This window comes from Oreochromis niloticus, linkage group LG3 (genome assembly GCF_001858045.2).
Source record: "Oreochromis niloticus isolate F11D_XX linkage group LG3, O_niloticus_UMD_NMBU, whole genome shotgun sequence".
Lineage (NCBI taxonomy): Eukaryota > Metazoa > Chordata > Actinopteri > Cichliformes > Cichlidae > Oreochromis > Oreochromis niloticus.
The window spans coordinates 2,175,368-2,198,470 of NC_031967.2; the positions used below are offsets into that span (position 1 = coordinate 2,175,368).

A 23,103-nucleotide genomic window follows, 5' to 3' on the forward strand; every position below is an offset into this window, starting at 1 on the left:
TAATCTGTTTATGTGTTTGCACTAAGATACTAGTGATTTAACCCAGTGACAATAGATCCCCCATGTGTTACTGTGACTCTGTATCTCCGGTCAGGTCATCCACCAATAGGAAGGCTGGTGGTTCATTCCCTGGCTGTATGCCAAAGTATCCTTGGACAAGATACTGGAAACCAATTTGCTCTCCAATAAATGTGTGTGAATTTTAGACAGAAATTAAACATAAAAAGTGCTGGTGTGAATGAGGCATGCTGTATAAAGCACTGAGTGCTCCAGTAGAGTGGAAAAGCACTATATCAGCACCAGTCTATTAATGATGCAGTTTTACATTCTCTGGGCTCAAGTAGTGCAAAGCAGTAAGACCAAATTTGTATCGAGTTTTTTCAAGATTCTGAAAGTTTCACAGTATATCATATATTCTTAATAATCCTATTTCTGCATAGAGGTAGGCCCAAAATTAGACAAGAGTTTCTGTAATGTTGCCTCTGTTTACTGCAGCGAATAAAGTGGATTTTAATCAAACAGTCACGTTATCACTGAAGTGCAGATTTTCAGCTATAATTCAAAGGTTTTAACCAAAGTGTCGCATCATGTTTAGAAATAACAGACATTTTTATATGTAGTGGCTCATTCTTCTGTCAACGACAGAAACATGTAACACACTTGATTTTATAGACGTTTTTCTAATGAATGCATTAAAGCCGTTCATCCAAAGTAATAAATAATCAAGTATCTGACTCGTGGGCTTTTACTTTCATCCTCTGGGTTCAATCAAGTTAAACTAGCTGTAGAAGCAGTGGCTCATTTTCTGGTATATTTGTGGCAGAAGGGAAATTGGATGCCTCTGTTTCCTTTATCATACAGGAGCAGGATCTTCAAAAGAAAATGTTAGCAAGCAGGGGCTTAAACTTTTAACGCACCTTGAGGCAACTGTTGTTGTGATTTGGAGCCATATAAATAAAAATGAACTGAATTGAATCTACTTTTATAAATATATTAAACTCAGGGATTCTATCAAGTCATTCCTTAACAGATGGGATGTTCTGCATTAACATGTTACCCTTCTTTTCAACAGTCAACATCTGGCTTGTTAGCCTTAATGTTCCCTCTGCAGAGGTGTGACTGTTCAGATTTGTGTCTGTGATTGTTGTTGAGAATACATTTATATAAAGAATGTCATTTTATAGAGATACACAGATGAGGACAAAAATATTACCCCTGGGAATTTTCTTTCCAATTTCTCTTTGTTGACAAGCATTTGATTTTCAAAATAGCATTTTTAAATTCTTTAGAAAGCACATATTTCTATTTGCACATAAAAACAGAATTATTTGGGGGGGAAAATTATAAAATACAAAGTTCAATGTAATTATCCCCCTGACAAACGGACTTCATTGGGCTCCTGCACAAACCACTGCTCTGCTAAGACATGCTTTAACTTTTTATAAAACTGAGAGTCATCTTCCAATTTATACCCATTAAAACTTTAGCAAGTGCTTGAGTCGTCAAACATCACACTAGAATGAAAAGAAATCAGGTTAGACTTAAAAAGGATGGTTGATGCTCACAAAGCAGGAGATGTCTGTACAAAGTTATCACAGGGTTTCCAAACTGGGATAAGAAACTCAAAGAGAACCACACAGAGCCCAAACAAAACACGGCAGACGAGGAGGTGAACCATTTCAAAGACTCTGGAAAGGAAACTAGTAAAAGATGTTCTCAAGACCCCAGAATAACTGCAGAGACTGTAGTGAATGACTTAGCCAAGCCTGGAAGTGACTAATCAGTAAAGGACTGCAGACCAAGAGAAAGCCAGACTGAAGTAATCGAAGGAGAACCCTGAGAAAAATGGTGTATGCTGCAAATATGCTCTTTGACCAGATGAGATGCTCTCTGGTCACAAAGACACTGCTTATGTTGACACACCCCAAGGGACACCATCCCTGCAGTCAAACATCATGCTGCTTCAGTGTGTCTGGAACTGGGAATCTTGTCAAGGAAGGAAGGAATCATGAAGAAGGATATGTGAAGATGATAAAGCACAACTCAAGCAGTCAGCAGCAAAACTGGACCTGTGTCATCGTTTTGTCTTCCAACACAACAGCCCAAACCAAACAGTGCTCTTTGTGAGGAACTACTCCTCGAAGACCAAAACAAATACTAACAAACTGGGGATAATCATTCCTGCCCTAATCTGTAAATAACACTGAATTGACTGGCATGCACTGTTTGTGGATTCACTCTTTTAAACTGATATTAGTAAAGAAATGATGACTAGAACATTACCCAGCACAGTGTGTGACTTGATTACCAGATTGGGTCTAATTTGAAATCAGGAAGCCATCCTTCATGGATTCTGCACACTATTTTGTATTTCTGGAAAAGTGACTCTTTTGAATAAAATAATAATATAATCTTCTAGACCTTTCAAATGTGACTGGACTAAATGGATAAAATGAAGAAAAAGACCAACAATTCAACATTAATAAAATGTTCAGGCACTCTGTTTTGGAACAGGGTGGATCATAACATCAATGTGGAACTGATGCACAGGTCAGCACTGTTTCTATTTCAGCAGTTATACAAATAAACTGGAGTAAGTAGTCAAATATTTCACCACAGCCACATGAGAACTGCCAGTGGGTGTGTCCAGTCGAGCCTCCTAAATATTATAACTGGTTGTGTAGTTCTGGGAAAAAGAACTTTTCCCAGTCTTTTACCTGCCTGGACTGAACTACAAACAGAGCAATCAAGCAATTATGAGTCAAAGTAGGAATCAGACAAGGAGAAAAGCTGATCACAAACAAACGACCAGCATCACAGCAGGTCTCTGTACAGGCTCTGAACAAGGCTCTTTCACTCAGTCACCACTGGGCCAAAATTGTGTGTAATTAAATTTAAGTTAGAGGGAAATGATTTTTCAGTACCAGATAACTGATGTCAGACAGGATGATAAACAGAACTGAAAGGTCTTTTGTTCCTTTCAATCAGTTCATTCTGCATTTCCCAAAGTGCTTCGCTGCCCTCGACTGACAGCTTCAGGGAGGTACAGCCAAGACAAACACATGAAAAATGTCTGGAGTTACATATGTACAAAAATGGCTTATTTCACTGACTAAAGATCAATCTAAAACCTTTTCCACACGTAGGACTTATTGCTGAAGGTCAGAGCAATCTGCTTTGTCTTCACAGTAAGAGTGCAGCTGTGTGTCTTCAAGTTTTCTGTTTTTTTGTTTAGTTGGTTTTTTCTCCAATCAGTCTCACATTAGCTTTAACCTGTTACTAGCTTACGAGTGGACATGAAGCAAGCAGAGACACTGGGTGACTGTACCAGTCTGTCAATAAGAAAGAGGGTGAGGGCACACTCTTATGTCACTCTGCTGTGAAACAATACTCTCAGACTGAACAGACGTCTGGTGCAAACAGTTAAAGCTTGTCACTGTTGGGACCTGAGTTTGGTTCTGTTGTTGTAACTATTCTCTCATGATGACTCTTAATCACGTACAGGTCAGGTAATAGTTTAACCATAGTATCTAAACCACTTTGCACTTTAAATAAATCAAATGTACACTGTGCCGTTCAGGGTTCAATTCAGGAATTTTCCAGTTGGAGCTTATCATCCTATTAATCACTGACTGGTCACAGATGCTACTCTCTTTAAAAATACCGGCTGCCAGCGCTACTTATACATGCACACATGGTATCAAACTTAACCTCCGACCCTGAGGTCAACGTCACTGAGAATCAAACTCTTTCAGGATTTTTAGTAGACACACCTACTGCATCAATTTGAAAATCCTAGACGACTTAGTTATGATCTAGTTATTGTATTCACAAGATTGTCAGAGAACTTGACCTCTGACCTTGAGGTCACAGAGATTCAAACTCGACCAAAAGTTTTAGTAGCTGCAACTTTGGTATCAATTTGATGCTCCTACGTCGCCTCGCCTCGTTATCGCATTGGCAAACTTGGGCATTCATGCCGACCACCTGCCCAGAGGAGTGAAAACACCATCAGCCTTTCACAGCTGAGGGGTAAAAACTGTAAATGAAGTTTGGAGCAGCTCTGCTGCACAAAAACACGTTTTTGTTAAACGTTCAAGTTACGGTTTCCTCAAAATAAATCAGGTTGCAGAGTACTCAAAGCTTCCTGTTTACTTGGGTTTTATTCAGCTTTTGCTTTTTTGCTGTATATATAAGTTTGGCTTTAATATGATGTAAAAATAAGTGGTTTACATAATCTGGTTTATTTAAGAGGGAGCCATCGACAGTGACAATCCTGAGTGCTTGTATTTCTGCCTACTGATGGTGAACGATGGTTAAAACAGCAACAATCACAATGCAGGTTGTTACAAATCTTCTTTTGTCCTGTGGGCATGTACTGGTGACCAATTTCAGCAGCACTGTCTAGCTCTTGTTTGTAATAAATCTGTGTTCACGGTTCTTCCTTCTCTCTTAAATTGTGCCCCACGTGTTGGGGTTTTATTTAGCTGAAGCTAAAAGGCAGCAGAGTGAAGGATGAGTCCTATTCAGTCTGCACACATATGATGTAGGAAAGTCTAAGAAATCACAGAAACTCATTTTAAACAGAGGCTAGCTTACAAACTGGAACCTGCAGTGGAAAACTGGCATGAAAGTGAAAATAATTAGCAACTGACGTGAGCAACATAGCAATCCCCATCACTCTGCATATATACAATATACAACGGACTATTATTTGTTGAAAATATAAATTAGTCATGTTTCTCACAAACAGCTATGAGTGAGGTGAAAGGAGCAGGAAGCATGTTTGTTTCCAACCTGTCATGTGATGTCAGTGATGTGATTTCAGACAGAAGCAGCCATCATAACAATGAAAACAGGGACTAAGGTGCAGCAAACCAGACTCATCCAAAACGAGTCAGACCGAAAGGAGTACATCACAGAGGTACACTGTGGTACCTTATCACAGAGATTTACCAGCATTCTAAGGAGAACTTGTTCATCTGTGTTATGTCAGTTCTTCTGTACTATCCCGTATCTGTGTGGCAGTGTACGACACATTAGCTGTCTTTGGAAATCGACTGTCCCAGTTTATTCTCAGCTTAGTCTCAGCAACGCGACTCTAACTTCTGCACACCATGAGAACCAGCTTTCGACAGAGTTACAGGACTGGTGCCACATAAATGTAGACAAACAAAGTGCCTGTAGACCAAAGAACGGGTCTACAGAGTTCCTCACCTCTCTGTGGCAACAGAGTCGTCACTGTTGGCCCAAATTTGACCAGACCTTAACTCTTAACGCTAATGAGGAAACAAAAACAAGTAAAAAAGTTTTTAAAAAAAGCAAAAACACCCTCAATTGCTTCTTGACAACAGTAGAAATGTGAGGGTGGGACAAGGATCAGGAGAGGCAGGAGGGACTGGGAAAGGAGGTGAGGGTGCAGACTGGGAGGCTGTAATAGGAGGGGTCGGTGAAGGGGAACAGAAGAAGAAAGAAGAGGAGGACCCCCAGTATATAGGAGGAGAGGACAGTGAGTCTGTAAGGGTGCTCCAGAGCTGTGCTGATGGCAGGGAAACCCATGTAGTTACAGAAGGAGTGGCAAAGTACCGGACCAATCAGGTGACCTGTAACAGACAGAAAAAACAGCCATTTACACCCACTGTTTGACAGTGTCACAGCGTTCTTTAGCTTCCCATTCAGCTGTGATAGACGAAAAAACAAATGCTTTGATTTTTAGAAAATAATCCTTTAAATCCTGTAACTGAAAATATTAAAACACATTTTTTTAAAGACAGCAGAGAACATTTTTGGACAAGAGGACAGAATTTTAAATAATCAGCTAACGTGCAAGCTTGGACCCCAAACTGCTGAATGATGAAGTGTATAGTGTATATACGGAAGAGAACGCTCCATCCAACTACCGGCCAGTAACATACCTCAGTACCACAGTAAGATGAACAGGACACGGCTCAATACATGAGCAGAACATCAGCTACTGGTGGACAGAGCAGTTGCTGCAGGCTGTAAGGCCACACTGGCCAACCTGCCTACAAGAAAGCCTACGACACTTCAAACACTCATCCAAGGCCAATGGCACCAACGTCCAGCGCATAACTTCACAATGCAACAGCAAATTAAAAATTACTTTACCACACTTATTAACTTAATTTCTCTAAATCCCACACATATAATATTGCTGGAGACATAAGGATAAACTACGACACAGGCTTGTGGAATAAGCTGCAGGCAAATCAAAATTAAGAATATGTTCATATTCAGTAAACCTTCAATTATTTTGTAACTGTAACAACCACTCTGTGTGGTCCATAACAGGAAAAACATTCAGTGCACTTTAATGCTGACTCCCTTCAAAGCTATGCACAATTATCTTATATCCTCTTTCACATATAGCAGACATATTTTTCCCAATAATGCACATCTGTTGGCTTATACGATGGCTGACCTGTGCATTTTATTTTAAAATTATGTACTGGTAAATTTCTTTAATTTAGTTTATCTCAGGTGCTTCAGGACTGATGACAGACAACATTTCTGTAAACGTTCTTGAGCCGAGGCCTGGACAGCCTGGTTCAGAAAACCCAAACATAATCATAAGGCCTACGGGACACTCCAAGAAAAAGAATAGAAAACAATTGTGAACAGCCTCTTACCTGTTCTGATGAAGATGAAGGCTGTGTAGGCTCCAAATACTGCCGTGTAGGAGAACTGAAACACTGTTGCAAAATAGAAAAACAAAAGTGCATCTTCCTGCTATCCTGTGATGAAGTCACAATAAATGTAGTGAAAAGATGTTCTCACCTGCAGAGAGGAAAATACCCAACAGTGTGCCCTGTCTGAACCTCAGCAACTCAATCACATGGTGGAAGTGAGCTAGAAGAGAGCACAGAGCAGGCACTCAGACATGCAGCAACATCAACTCTCCAAAGAAATTATTGGAACACACTCTGTATTATTTATTATATACACTGCTACTTCCAATCAACACAATATTTAAGGGGGGAAAAAAACTTCCAAAAAGCACTCAACAAAGTCTTGATTTCTGGGTTTGACTTGTGCTCTTATAGCAGCACTTATGCAGCGATATTGTCTGAGTGGTGACACCTGTCGTTCAGCAGAAAACTGCAGGGGCTTCCTGCGCCGTAATGGTGGGTATAAAAGCTTGTGTCCTGTAAACAAGGTAGTGACAGATCTCAGATTTTGCCTGCAAGTCTGGAGAGGATGAACCAGGCAGTGATCAGACTACAGCAGATGGGGGACAGAGTGCTTTTGTCCCTGGTAGGACAGTTCATGCGCTGGCTGAATTCTGATGTCTGAGGTTTGCTCTGTTAAAGTCATCAAGAACAATGAGCAGGGAGACCGGGTGTTTGTCCTCAGCGTTAGTTATCTGGTCAGCCAGGTGATATGATGCTTTGCTAACACAGGCCTAACAAGGTGACCTCCTGTGGAGTATAAAATGATTTAAACTCAGTGATAATTAGGGGTGGGTTTTTATAATCGATTTATCGATTAAAATCGATTCTGGCTTGGATAACGTAAAATCGATTCATTAAAATCCTGAATCGATTTTTTAATATAAATTTATTTTGCCCGAAACACCAGAATCTCAGGTGAAACCTCACAAAATTTCAACAACCACCAAACAGCTAAGACAGTAAATGAGAGCAGGAACACGGATTCTGCACAAAGACGTAAACGCACAGCGCGGACCTGCGGATCAGAATCAGTGAGATGTCGCCTTTCTCACGGTCCGGGCTGAAAGCGACAGCTTGCTGATTCTGATCTGTCGGCGGGTCCGCGCTTTGTGTTCACGCCCTTTTTGCGCTGATTCTAAAGCTGTTAGTTTGATCTCTCTCCAAACAATATTGACTGAACCAGCAGCAAAAGAAGATCCAAACTACGCTTCACATAAACATCGTCATGGATTCACTCTGACTTTTACTGTTTTGCTTCCACCTTCATGTTTTTCTGTGTTTTATCTTCAGCTACTTTGACACAAAGGCATCTGCTGTGACGCTCACACCTTTGATAAAGTCTTGCGTGTGTCAGCTTCCTTTTTATTGATACAAAATATGTAAATGTACTGATCTGAATTATAATATTTCTGACTGTCAAAATTTCCCAGATTCAAATCGAATTGAATCGAATCGTGGATCGAATCGATTCTAGAAATCAGTGACGATACCCAGCCCTAGTGATAATGGTCTCTAAGTGAGGACTGCATGTTTCTGTCCTAACACTGCGCCATCTAAACACCAACCTTTGTTTGTATACAAACAGATTTCGCCTTCTTTTGCTTTTCCAGAAAGCTCTGTATTACGGTCCACAAGGAGAAGTTGGAAGTCCGACAGATCTAATGAGCAGCCGGGGACGTATTCACCTGTCTAGGTTTTAGTGAAGCACAAAGTTGCAAATCTGGAAAAGTTGATTTTAAGCTGTTGAGTAGCTGCAGTTCATCCATGTTGTTGGCAACAGATTTGCCAGGTGAATTGAAGCGTGCACCCCCACCGAGTTTACGGAGCACTTTGGCTCGCTTCCCTCATTAGCGTCTCCTGACCCCATTCAGAGCTGCCGCTCCTCCAGCTAAGAGTTCTGCTAAACACTTTGCATGGCACTGACTTGGCCTCCAGTGACAGCTTTTTCCCCATGACACACCTTATAATAATGACTCACAAAGATAATAGTTGCCAACTTTCATCTATAAATATTAGTGCTGTCAAAATTAACGTGTTAACATAGATTAAGCTGTCATCACGATTAACGCAATAAAAAAAATTTAATGCAATTAATGCATCTGGAGTGCAGAATGACTCGAAATCCCTGAAATGTTTCTGTCAGCGCATTTCGGGCAGTTTGTCCAAGTAGAGTTACCTTCACACATGTGCAGTAGATCTGGTAGTGACGGGCAGCTGAACCAATGAACTCAATATGGAAGATGATAAACGCACTTTGGCCCTCTCGATGGGAAATTTGAGTATTAAAAAAATAACAAGACGAAACAGTCGACCGACATAAAGTCTTATGCACACTGTGCAAGAAGGTATTTTCTTTTCACCGACGCACTTCCTGCTTAAAATATCACATTGACGCGAAGCATACGTTAGCCGGGGCATTTTGGCTAACGCGTCACCCAGCTTGGACAAACCACTCACGGAGCATCGGGGACTCAGTAAGTCGACCTCGGACATTTTGACTGACGCCGAGTGGATTGCAACAAACTGCAGACCTGTTAATATTGTTGAGAACAGGCGCTTTACACAGCTTTGGTTCCTCGTTTCAAGGACTTGACAGAGAGAGAGGATACATGTTTACAGAGTTTTTGTTAACATGAATGTTCAAGATGTTCAATAAACATGTTGAGTATATTTTCCCTTTTTTCTCGAGTCTGTTTGCTCATGCAAAATGAAATGCGATTAATATAGAATAAAAGTGAATGATATTTAATTGTGATTAATCAAATGAATCAACAGTAACCCTGTGATGAATCTGATTAAACATTTTAATTGTTTGGCAGCACTAATATATATTATGTATTAGTGTATACTTACCTTTAAGTATATAGGTTTTTTTTAAAAGCTGTATTTCACAGGAGAGAAGCTGTGCTAAAAGACTGAAGAAAACTATTCAAATTCTCTTTGAATTTAAGCTTCCAACGGTCTTTGTGTTTATTCTGCATTCACTTCATTATATTGCATTAATGTCAGTTACATGCTTTGAAAAAGTTGAAAAAATGTAATTGCGACCAGGCTATTGATCAAGTAATTGAGATTAATTACAGAAAATTGTGAAATTAATTGGTTAATTTTTTTTTATCTATTGACAGCACTACTATATATAAGATTTTGTGCGTTGCTCAAAACACCTGGCTCCAGGTACACAACACCCAGCTGAAAGTGCCAAGTCGAGTTCCCTCGTTTATATCATGAGTGTCAGGCCAAAGTATCAAACGTAGCATACTACGCTCCAACAACAGATATGTGGCCGAGCCAAACAACACATCACTGTATGAACTTAACAGTGCACTTCATCCGAGCCTGTTTGACAGGCTAGTTTGCTGACGAACATACAGGAGCAGTAATGACAGGTGGAGACCTCAGGGAAGCTCTTAGGTGACTGCATGGGGTCATCTAGTGTGTCCCAATACAGAATAACACCATGTAAGCCCCATGGTTATTTCATTTTTGATTATTTAATTTAAATGTAAAAATGAAATAGTACTTGATGTGGTGGTTATATAATCTATTCATGGAATTTACAGAAAGTGCTCTGTATTGTGACATATATTGATATGTTGATTGATCTTGTGTGTCTCCTGAGGACGATTAGGTTTCGTCCGACCTAATTTCAGTTTTCTGTATGACTCCTTCGCACTCACTCTCTCTCAACCTTCCTCTTCCAGGGCTGCTGTGACAGTGCTTGGGGTTACCTTAACGACTCTAATATCAACGAAGAGTCGCTGCTTTCAGGAACCGTTGGAATTTTTAAGATTGCGCAAACCGTTCAAGAGTTACGCTAGTTTAAAGAAACGCTGGAAAAACCTGTCGCCGGTGACGGGATAAAGGTTAAAGGGTTTTTAACTGGCTATAAATAGATTTTAGGACTTGTTTCAAAATTCTTGTTTTAACCTAAAGAGCACAAAACAGCTAAGCTCCAGATAATCATAAAGCACAGTGCTGCTCGCTGTCTTCGTTCACAGGTTTGCTGGTTGTTTCCTGTACACGGCTAACGTTTCGGGGGGACAGAGCTTTTCAGTGTGGATTCTTTTAAAAAGCAGTAAACAATTTTTTATTTAAACAGGCTTTCTATTGGTAATTTTTTTAATTTAATTATTATTTACTGGTTTATTTATTGTGTCTTCTTGTTGGCTATTACAGCGCTTCTTTATTTCAGCACTGTGTGAAGTTTTTTAAAATGGCTGGATAAAAACAGAAAAACAAATAAACAACTTGTGGAGAAGCTGGACAGACTTGCACTCACCCACTCCGAAAAAGAGGGGACAGGTTATGATAGCAGTAGAAGGACCAGCACAGGGCACCAACATGGGCAACATGCATGCTCTGAACACCAGCTCCTCAGTTAGTGGTGCCACCACCTGATTCCTCAGCCACCGCATATCATTGGCACACAACATCCAGAACCACGGGTCTAGAGGAAGGAGCAAGACGGGGTTATGCAATGTTTTATGATGAAATGAAGCTCGACCAAAACATATTTTAGACTAAGCATCAGACAGTTTGAGATAAATCACTCAAAAGCAACCAAAAGTAAACCAAATTTAGAAACAGATCCAGTTCAAGAATAAAACAAAGCACAGCTTGTTGGCTCACCAAAGGCCACCCGGATCCCATCGGTGAAGCTCCACGGACAATCCACGGCCAACTGCATGAGTGGGCCCAGAAACAGGACCTGCAGCACATGGCCACACAAATAAAAGCATTTCCAAATATTTGAGATGTTGCTGCCATTACCAGAGCTTCATACAAAATCTCTGTTTTTTCCTCAGTCAACATAACTTAATTCATCAATGTAATTGTGATCATTGACTGAATGACAATAAAGGAACCTGAATCTGAAAGTCATACACAGATTTAAGCATCTGCGTCTTTCTTGCATCTCAAGTTTCTCACCTGACTCAAATCATTGTTTTAGAAAATGTCCCAAATGGCAATTATATGAGGAAAAAATCATTGTGGCATACGTTTTCAGTCTCTGTCTCAGGCAGGGTTCTGCTGGTGGACCAGCCGAGAGATATAATCTCTCCGGCGTGTCCTGGATCTGCCCCGGGGCCTCCTCCTGGCGGGACATGCCAGGAACACCTCACCCAGGAGGCGCCTTTATCAGGTGCTCGATTCACCTCAACTGGCTCCTTTCAATTACGCTAACTAAGGATGGTCGGCTAAGATCATTCATCGTTATGTCAACATGTAAACATCATGATAAAAGTAAGAAATAAGCCCTCAGTCAGTGGATTTGTCTTTCGTCTTTGCACTGCTTAGTTTTTATCTTGCTTTTTGCCACACACCAGGTGTTGTGGAGTGAAAGATGCTGATGCACTGATTGGACCTAGCTACAACTGGATCAAACCATAAAATTCTTCTTTTCAGAACTTAATGAATCCAGAATCTGAGCTTTCTTCTGGTTTTTTTGTTGTACTTTTTGAGGATGAATTATATTTGAGGATGAAATCGCGACACTTTCGGTGCACATGTCCATTACTTGACAAATTCACATCTGAAAAATTTTCATGCTCCTTTTTTGTAATGGACTTGGTGGCAAAGGTCTTATGACCATTTATAATGAAGGATGGGCAACTCTGAACAGATAGGTTTTAAGATGTGATTGTCAAATGTAAACAGAGTTTATGATTTGGAAATCTGGACAGAGTATATTTCAAAGTCTTAGGGCTTCAAGTCCCATAGCAGTCAGGCCAGCAGCTGGAATATATAACAGAGAAGCTGAAGAGCAGCAGAGTGTGCAAAAGAGACAGTATGGAGGAGCAAGGTTAATAAAGACTTTGAAACTGAAGACGATCTTGAAGCTAATGCATAGGTGAACTGGAAGCCACAGAGCTGTTTAAGAACAGGTATGTTCAGTGGCTCTGCATCAGATATTCATCTAACATACTCTCATTATACTGGTATTTGAAAGACATTTCTGTTTGGGTTTGTAACAGATCTGAGACCAGAAAGAAGATAAAAGTCACTCCGTGTGTGAGCGCTGAGCGTTCAGAACACATTTGGGTATGCGCAGTCGCTAATCTGAGGCAATCACAGAGTTCTGGTTGTATATCTTCGTCTTTCGGCTGTTCCTTTTGGAGTCGCCTCCAAAGTCACATCGGCTCTTTCAACGTCCTCCTTCACAACATCCACAAACCTTTTTTTGTGGTCTGAAACTTTTCCTCCTGTCTGGCAGCTTTTTAATCTCGTCCTTTCTGTGAGAACCTTAACATCTCCATCTCTGCCACCTCCAGCTTCAACAACTTCTCATTTTCCGAGTACAACCGTCTCCAAACCAAACATTGGACCAAGTCTCACTACCATCTTGTAAACCTTTCACTCTTGCTACAATCCTTCTGTCACAAATCAACCCTACCGGCACTCTCTTCTTCACCTCTCTTTGGTTTGGATGGTTGATCCCAGGTATTTAACTTGTACACTTCAATACCTCTACTCCTTGCTTCACTGTTAACGTGCTGCACACGTCACCACTGTCTTGCTGTCCTCATAGATTTGAAATACTTCACTGGAACTCGTGGTTTCCTCATGTAGTGCCACAGTTCCTTTCTTATCATAAACTTTTTATCCTTCCACAAAGACAGTACGACTCCTGACCTTCTTTATACTCCATCAACACTCTGAAAACAAACATCACATCTGTAGTGTTATTTCTCAACATTAAGCCTGACCATCACCTCTCTTCATAACTGAACATCAATAATTTTTTCCCATAGCTTCATGATATGGTTCATCAACTTTATCCCTCCATAGTTACAACAGCTCTTGTTCTTGAAAACCATTATTCCACTTCTCTCTCTCTACGTATCCTCCCACCCTCCAAGACTGTTAAATACTTTGGCTAAAAAGTTAACAACTGAACTCTCTCCTCCTATCTACACACCTCACAGATATGTCATCTAGACCAGCTGTCATCGTTGCCCTCACTTGCTCATTCCTAATCCTCTGCACTTCCTGATTCATCCATCCTCTTCACTCTCATTTTTCCTTCCACCAGCTCCTCAAGAGGTTCCACCTCTTCAGTACATTCATTCATCCAAGACTGTCTAAGGCTCTCTGTGTAGCCATATGATAAAAGTCCTTTACTACTTCCTTAGTGTCAAGCCTCACACAGAGGTCACTATAAGCCTTTTCCTTTGTTTTTGCCACCAACCTGTTTGTTGAACACACAGACTCCAGATGTGTTCGCCTACTTTCTTCATCTCCCTGGCTACTTTTCTGTTGTGGATGTATGTGAATGTAAGTACGAATGAGAAAGTAACCCTGTCACATTTGTGAATTTTTTTCTGTAACTTTGTAGATTCAAAATAAGTGTGTGAAACATTAATAAAAGTAACAATTTAAATTATTATTTGAAATTGTTTCTATACAGTCTCATACTTTATTCTGAGTGAGAGATTACAAGGACACTCAGAGGTGATAAGTGTCTTGTAAAAACATGCATGTTTCCCACAACTGATGTTTTCATCATTTAAACTAAAGAAAAATAAATGTTTTCTTTCCCAAATCATTTTAATCGAGCACAGTTTAACGGCTAACATGTATTACTAACCCAGTAGTAATGTTATTGAGGTAAGCACATTGGCTGTTTCTTACCATGGTGAGGAGCAGAGGAAGTATAATGGCAGGAATTAGGCCTTCAAACCGGATTCCCATGAGAACCAGCAAAGACGGGCCATTCTGACACACAAATGAAAACAGAAATGTTATCACACAGCGATGTGATACAACGTAGCACAAAATGTTAATCCTGAGGTACTGGAACACAGCACAGTGAAGAAGCTATCCAAGATCTCAACTCACCATGACACCTGCGGATTCTCTCCATGCCCACACAAACAGGGGCGACAGACCTGACACAATCAGGACGCTGGTGAAGCGTCTCTTTATGACAGCAGGATGGTCCCTGAGGACAGGGAAACACGCACAGAACGTTATCTCAAGCACACAAGTACGGAGATACAAACAGCTTCTGTATGCTGATAAGATGGAGGAGAACGGAGTTGGCAGCACTCACTACTGAGCTCTGGTTTAATAATGCACACATAAAGAAGCACATTAAAATCCTCCATGGGGAACCAATAACGTACACACAGCAAAGTCCAGTTCAGTGTCTACAAATGTAAAGTGATGTGTCGCAGACACTGACCCATCAATCAAGCAGCCACACTCAGGTATCAACGTGAATGATAAAAGCTGCCCTGCATGGAGTCGTAATGAAGACAGAAACAGCCCAAAAGTATTCAATTCAATTTCAACCCCATTCAGTTTTATTCATATTTCTATAAATCACAACAGCAGTTGGTTGGTAGGCTTTATATTGTAATAACACTATTTAGAATAGAATAGAATAATCCTTTCATTGTCCCACAAGGGGAGATTTGGTTGTAACAGCAGCCAGAAAGACACATATACAAACAAACAGTACACAGGACACAGAACAGAAACATACACAATGTTTCTTACATATTTACATTAAGGACAATGGTTACTATAAACAGAGAGTACTGTACAGTTATTAAATTAAATATAAATAACTACAGATAAGAGGCGAACCAGGTTGTAGTGCGAATCGGTTAATTAACTTATTGCAGTTACAGCACTGATGTAAACATCTATGATTGTTGGGAGCAGTTCTGATTGTACAGTCTGACAGCTGCAGGGAGGAAGGACCTGCAGAAACGCTCCTTCATGCATCTAGGATGCAGCAGTCTGTCACTGAAGGAGCTCTGCAGTTCAGCAACATTTACATGCATGGGGTGGCGGTCAAAGTCTGGCTGTACTTCACAGCAAAAGATGCAAACTCAGCAGCCTGCAAGAAGTGCTTTAAACAGCAGGTTTTGAAACAGTTTTTTCATGCTTTAAAGTTGGCCATTTAAATGGTAACTGGTAAATGGACTGGTTCTTATATAGCGCTTTTCTACTCTGAGCACTCAAAAAACGGCTGCGAGTGCCGCAGTTTTCAGTGCGTAACTTAGTGGTCATTTGTGATCCGGGAGGTATGTGAGCTGGTTGGAAAGTGGACCTGTCTGTGCATTCAATAACAGTGCAAAGCATGCATCACACGGTCACTGGAATTGACATCCATTCAGTTAGTGCTGCATGCAATGCAAGAATGTTTTAAATATTTGGTCCTAATCAGATTTCTCCACCACAGCTCCCCGTTCAAATTCAGACAATGAATTTCAGATCATTTTACAGAGAAAGTAATACAACAAAGAGTTTAAAAGTTACTTTTGCCTGGAGTACTTAAGTTGTGTACTGCATTATCTCTAAGAGCAGTGTTCTGTGTACATCACTTTTTTGAGTAATGACCCAAACACTGATCACAACAAAGAGAGGAAATGCCTCCAGCATGGACAAACCTCTGACCACAAAGCGTGCAGATTAATGCCCATTAATGTCTCGAGGGAACCAGTGAGAACCCAGTGACAATGGAATCACTAAACACTTCCCATCACTACCTAACACTAGAAACTGCTGAAAAAAAGACCACTACACCATCTCCCACGAAATCAGCAAACAAGAGAAAACTCCAGAATGGAGTGGTGATGACGATGAGCTGCCACAGTCTCTGCTACATTCGTACCATCAAAGACAGCAGTGCTAAAGACTGACATTTGCTAAATGTCTGACGTCACTGTCAGTGCAAAATATTTCTCCCAGAAAAGTTGTTAAACCAAACAGGAGGGTGGAGGCCAGAGTTTCAGTACATTAACTATGTGCCATCCACTTGTTATGACTCTGTGGGCATTGAATAAATGAACAGGTGTAAGTAGCGAGTCTCTGCACCTGTGCAAATACAGTAGATAAGAGGGAAAGAAACAGGAGAGTTTCTATTGCTTCATCTATTCTGTTTCTATTATTCAGCACGGAGAGAAAGCTTTCACCAGCCTGTGAGCACTGAAACATGGATAACTGTGTTCACATTAAGAAGTGCATGATTAACCCCAGTTACATTATTAATTAGTGCACATAAGTGGGCAGACAAGTGATACAACACAAGTTAAATAAAGGCAACAGTAGGCATATAAGAGACATTTGCTCCACATTAACTTTATATTAAGACGGCGTTTTTGAGCCTGTTAAAAACAGGATCAACTTACAATAACAATACAAAAGGTGTATGTTACACATCTACACGACAACCTATAAACCAATTTTCAAATGACCACTCTGACAAACACGAAAGAGCACAAAGAGAACTTTAGGAAACGGTGATAACCATTACAGTACATCAGTCTCATCCAAAATCAATACATTAATGTAAAACACTGCCACTGTTTGGTTACACTGGAAGTAAAACATAGTAAATGAAACTATAAACAGCTCCTTTAAACATTCAGAGTGTAGAGTAGAAAGCGGAGAATAACAGAGAAAGGTGATCGCAACCATTGCAACACCAGTTCTACTTTACTGTGGTGTTAGGCTTCGTAAGGCACCAGTCACCAAGGTTATTATCGTTAACGAAAACTAACGAAATAACGAAAACTAGAAGTGAAAAAACATTTTCGTTAACGGAAATAAAAATAAAAACAAAAAAAGGAAAACTAACTAAAACTGTAATGAGTGTTCACAAAACTAACTAAAATTAACTGAATTTATAGCAAAAATGCGTTTAGTTTTCGTTGATGTGTGCGTGTCATACAATAGTCAAGGGTGAAAATGAAGTTTAGTTTCCAGGTTTTTTTCTTGCTGTGTCTCATTATGCCAGCAGGTGGCAGTACGTTAGTCGAGTCGTCTGTGTCGCTGCTCCATCCACGCGCAGAATCATGTCAGGAAAAGTCTGGAGAAAGCACCAGAGTCCAATTTGGGATTACTTTGAATATGACTGTGTTTTGGATAAAGCAAGTGTCTTGTAGTGGAAAGAGACAAATTATGAGGGACATTTCTAAAAGGAAAAAAATCCCACAAACCTTAAAGTGCACTTGAAAAGCTCACACAAGAAGGCTAACCTAGCTTACCTGGAGAAGGTAAGGGGCACGCCCAACCCTCATCCCCAGAAACAGAAGCTAACCCCAGGCAAGGCAGCGTGATGCATCCCGAGACAACAGGACTGGGATATCTACATAACTGTGTGAGTCAATTGCCTTAACACCCGGTGCTGCAAGAGTTAATAGTCTCATTGGGGCCAAGATATACATTTTATAGTTGCCTGGTATCAATGGTTGTTCATCTGCCTTTATTTATTTATTTATTTAAAGAACCCATAGGTGGGAATGTGAGTTGTCTGTCTCTGCGTGTTAGCCCTGCGACAGACAGGCGACCTGTCCAGGGTGCAGGGTATGGTAGCTGGAATAGCAACATACCCAAGGATAAGCAGAAGAGCATGACTGATATGATGAAACTGGGATTTTGTTACACTTTATTGCAAACACAACTAAAACTATAACTGAAACTAATCAAAACTAAACTGAAACTAAGGATTTTCCAAAAAATAAAAACTAAACTAAACTAGCAAACAAATGGTAAAAACTAATTAAAACTAATATAAAATTGAAAATCTGAAGTCAAAACGAAATAAAAATAAAAACTAATGAAAATTGCAAAACTATTAAAACCCTGCCAGTCACACAGGGTTAGAGACCAGGTGTTAACATCTGGGCAACCTCTGGTCACCATGGAGTGTGTGTACTCCCAGACCGGCTGGCAAGGGATTGCTCAGGGTTGCTGGCTGACACTGGATAAAACCAATCACAAAGAGGATCCTATGAAGAAGTATTAGGGCCGCATTAAGAAAAAAGTATCTTATTGCTCATTTTGAGAATAAAGTTGAAATACTATTTCGATAAAAAAGTAGAAATGCAGAGACAGCTGTTTGAAGTCAAACAGCTGCCACGGCTGCTACACACTCTCCACAACGTCTGGTGCAGATGAGTTAAGAATCAGTTTTAGTTACAAGGCAGTTATTACTCTTTACATAAGAACGGTGTAGTGTTAAGTATAAGGACATGAAAAAGAAAGCTGCATCTGTTTAGAAGGGGAAAAGAACACACACACACACACGCACACACACACACACACACGCACACACGCACACACGCGCGCAAGCACACACACACACACACGCACACACACACACACACATGCGCGCGCACACACACACACACACACACACACGCGCGCACGCACACACACAAACACACGCACACACACGCACGCACACACACACACGCACACACACACACACACACGCGCGCACACACACACACACACGCACACACGCGCGCACGCACACACACAAACACACGCACACACGCACACACACGCACGCACACACACACACACGCACACACACACACACACGCACGCACGCACACGCGCGCACGCACACACACACACGCACACACACACGCACACACGCACACACACGCACGCACACACACACACGCACACGCACACACATACGCACACACGCGCGCACGCACACACACACACGCACACGCACACACATACGCACACACGCGCGCACGCACACACACACACGCACACGCACACACACGCGCACACAAACACTTAAAAGAATTGGCTGGATTTCTACAAAATGAAGTGGGCAAGGACATTGTTGGTTATAACCGTGCCACAAAGAGGATGTATGTTTTATCACAAGACATGATAAGACAGCTGATCAACTTGCTTCACTAACTCATCTGCACATTTTGTAGAGGTATAGGAGCCGTGGCACCAGTACTCCATCATAAGATCGTGCACCATAACCAGCCTTGTGTTTGGTCACAAGCAGCTGCTTTACATGAAAGACACAGTATTCTGTGCAGTCACTCGCCATTTTACTTTCCAAGATGTGATGCAAACTTGGAGGATGTTTACCATCAAATTCACAACTCTGCCTTACAACCAACACATTTCAAAAGATGAAACGTTTAGTTTGAACGTAAACAGTTTCTGTTTCAGTTTTGTGTCACACTTCATAGCTCCCCTACCACTTGGTGCGTTCTACAGGTGTGCACTGAAGAAGGTAGCAAGGAGACTTATGGTGCAGCACTCTACATCTCATCTATCTTTCTAGAGACCTCACGACTGCTATGAACCACTCACCAACCAGTCCTGGAATAAACACTTTTCTCTAAGAACAAGCAGTTGGCAGAGAGTCACTGACGGGTCTTAGGCCCATTTGACTAGCGCTTTAGCAATCACCTACACAACTACTACCAACAACCACTCACAAGTGGTTAGAGAATCTATATTTTCTTTCCCTATGTGACTGGGGCCAGCGAATACCAAGAAAGCCCAGTTATAACCATCGCAGTATACTCCTTTGGCGTTTGCTAGTCACAGTGATAGGTCACAGGATACATGCATCTTTACACACAGTAACACTTAAGAGATCATCTAGGCTCTGGCCTGGTCCGTTTTGAGTGGCACCATAATTCAACACAACTTCAAAGTAAAGCCTGAGCCAGGCGCTTGTGATATAGTGGAGCATGAAAATTTTGCAGTAAAAGTATCACTTAGCTGCAGAATGAACCAAGGACTCATTTTTCCTCACAGAAAGGAATCCATTATTTTTTGTGCGAACATCTGCATTGTTAGATTTTTGCCTTGACTGCCATCAAGTTGTTGCCGAATAGGATTCCATATATTTAGCAGCCCTATTTTGTAGCCATTCAAATTGCTTCCCTGGTACAAGCACAGGAACAAAAGAAATACAAACAGAATCAAGCAAAACAAAGAAAACATTGCTTTTGCAATTGGCCACTTTGTTATTAAATATCTGCCCTGGCCCCGAATCTGACAACTGTTGCATCCATATATGCCCTTGTCAGACGACAGGAAATTCTTTGTGCATCTGTGAGTGAAAAACTGAACCAAGTTTTACTTCAAGTTTAAAAAAAACACCCTGAGAAAAGAAGCTGTGATAGTACAGCAGGGGTGGAGAACTCCAGGGCTGTAAGGCCGGTCTCCTGCAGGTTTTAGGTCTCACCCTGGGTCAACACACCTGAATCAAATGAATTATTCATTACCAGGCCTCTGGAGAACTTCAAGAGAGGTTGAGGAGGTCATTTAGCCATTTAAAACCTGGTCTACAGTGTGTGACTAAACATATACAGTGTGCCCAGGTGGAGGTAAAGTAGCAACACAAGAAACTACAGCGCTGGAAGCTCCTCACAGGTTAATCCAGTCAGAAACAAGGTAACTGTCATTGCTGCACTTGTAGCCACACACCGTGATATGAGTACTGAAGATTATCATAGAAGATACATTTCCTTATTTGTAGCACTAAAACGAATGGAACCACATGAAAAATGTCACTTGCAGCCTTTCTTCAGTGACTCTTTAACGTGGTCCACACACATGCAGATTGATCAATTATTTCTAATTAAATATTAATTCAAACTTAATGCAGACTTCAGTATGGGTAAATAATATAAGAATGAAAGCAGTTCACTGACTCTCCTTTCAAATAAACCTCACTATATTCATAAAGCGTATGTAGCTCACCTCGGCAGGTGACTCCTCCACACATATAAGCTGCCAACATAAAAACAAGCCAGCATCAGACAGAACAGTACTGACAACCAACACAGGCCGTCGGGAGGGACCAGCTCTCCACTGCTGTGCTGCATCTTCTCTGTCAAAAAGTTGGCTGGTAAATCCTCTTCCTCTGTCATAATGAAAGCGAGCCAGGACTAACCCAAACAGCTGCTAGGAACCAGAGGTGCTGTTGGCTCATTTAACAAGATAAAACATTCGCCCACACGAGCTGTGAAGCTGTCAGTAAGCTCCTTTCAAATTGCGGGCTAACTGAGCTAACTGGTTTGCTAACGTCTACGGCGCTTTCTGATTACGTCATCATATATTCTTCTTCTTTCCGATATTTACTGGCGCTACCGGTAGTGTCCTCTAGGTCTTCTTCTGGATCGTGGCCGTATGGGATATAAGATGCGATTAATCGACGGCGCCGCGATGCAGGCTGCGTTCCAAAAGTTCGTGATGGCCAAATGAAACTTTCTGAAGCTTGTATCGAAAAAGGGTGACTGTCCTCTTTGGTGACATCTGGTGGTCAAAAATATGAAGAGCAGCTTCAATCTACAACTTACTTAACTTCATTGGGCTTCATATGAGCTTCATTGTGAATTGACAGTTTCTATTTAATATCATGTGACAGTTCTGTGATATCGGGCCAGACTGTTCTCCTCTTAGTTCCTCCACAATGACATCTGCTGGCCCAATTTGGCTGTCACTACATCTTCATAATGCTTTTCTGTGAAGCAATTCCAAACAAAGCTACTTATTACACCAGACTGTCAATAACGGTGATCGACGGTGAGGATTTTGTAGAAATCTTCGCACAATCAAGGCAAGAAAAATATTGAGCCTGTTAAAGACAGCAGGCTGTGACTGTAATAATCAGTGTGCTTCAGTAAAATTCTCCATTTGTTAACATTCGCGTTGCTCATAATAAATCAATTTATAAAGTCAAACATACAGAGAAAAGACTGCTGTGTTTGCTGTAATACACACAGAAACGTTCCTGAACTTTATCTTGTAACACTGGGGTGATGTTTTACTGTGAGTCTGGAGTTTTGGTCATAGTGCACCTGCTTAACTGGGAAGAAAAGGGGGATAGGAAAAAACACATCTGTCATGAAAGTTACTAAGAAATAGACCACCTGTAATTAATTAATGTGTTTTTCTAGCTTTTTTCTTTAATATAAATATATTTTTTATGGCGGCACAGTATATGAGTAACAGATTACAGTGAGGATGACGCCAATTAATGCTACAAATAACATCTTCTGTTGAAAGCAGAAAAAAATGAGAGCACAGACGGAGTCAGAGCTGAGCTGCCTGTTTTATTTTCTCCTTGAAAGCAGAGGTGGTTGATTTTACAGCCCAGTGTGCTGCTCTCTCTCTGCTGATAGGAGTGAATGGAGCTCCCCCACCAGTGTCTGTCTCTCCCTTTCTCTCCAGTAATCATTCAAATAAGATATTTACACTGTATTTTTATATCTATATAATGTATATTTGATTTTGCTTTGGGTTCCAGTGTGTAAGTGAATGGATAGTCTAGCTTTCACAATCATCCCAACACTCTTGAGGATTCTCCAGTTTTCCCGTGTTTGGTTCACTCGGGTACATTTGGACCTCCACTATCGCGTCCACAGTGACATTTCACGTCCTATCTGCAGGACATCTCTTCAGACTTTCAGCCATTGCTGTGGTCTCTGAAATTAGGATAATTCCCATTTCCTCATCCTCCAGCAGCATTAAATGGGGCAGCGCTTTTAGACATGTGCAATAATTTCACACTGTTCCGATGAGAGTGGGCTAATGTCAGTGTGTAGGCCTGCCAAAGGTGCTCCTACAGGTTATCTGAGGTCATAAAAACGTTGGAGCATTTGGTATGTGC

At 41.0% G+C, this 23,103-nt stretch overlaps 2 protein-coding genes across 7 annotated transcripts in view; one reads left to right on the forward strand and one right to left on the reverse strand.

Annotated features, from left to right (window-relative positions):
- Positions 1-4,225: 4,225 nt before the first annotated feature.
- On the reverse strand, positions 4,226-21,709 carry rce1a (Ras converting CAAX endopeptidase 1a). Its single transcript, XM_003459750.5, has 8 exons — positions 21,192-21,709; positions 14,535-14,637; positions 14,328-14,411; positions 11,325-11,403; positions 10,975-11,142; positions 6,799-6,870; positions 6,651-6,713; positions 4,226-5,603 (listed from the first exon to the last, which is right to left on the reverse strand). The coding sequence occupies exons 1-8, from the start codon at positions 21,359-21,361 to the stop codon at positions 5,380-5,382; spliced, it is 963 nt and encodes a 320-aa protein (XP_003459798.1). The 5' UTR covers positions 21,362-21,709; the 3' UTR covers positions 4,226-5,379.
- Positions 20,742-23,103, forward strand: part of peli3 (pellino E3 ubiquitin protein ligase family member 3) — a 43,059-nt gene continuing 40,697 nt past the window's right edge. For 2 of the 6 annotated variants that reach the window (XM_013267363.3, XM_019348806.2), the window contains exon 1: positions 20,742-20,882. The gene's annotated coding sequence lies outside the window, so the exon portion shown is untranslated. The remainder of the gene's footprint in view (positions 20,883-23,103) is intronic. The other 4 variants (XM_019348794.2, XM_005465451.4, XM_019348798.2 and 1 more) reach the window with 2 other exon arrangements.

Bases quoted from the DNA above. Each gene is read 5' to 3' on its own strand.
- rce1a (XM_003459750.5), bottom strand. From the start codon at position 21,361: ATGACAGAGGAAGAGGATTTACCAGCCAACTTTTTGACAGAGAAGATG. The intron at 14,638-21,191 runs GTGAGCTACATA...CCCTGTCCTCAG, and splicing joins TGGAGGAGTCACCTGCCGAG to GGACCATCCTGCTGTCATAA. The intron at 11,143-11,324 runs GTGAGCCAACAA...TCCTTCCTCTAG, and splicing joins TGGGATCCGGGTGGCCTTTG to ACCCGTGGTTCTGGATGTTG.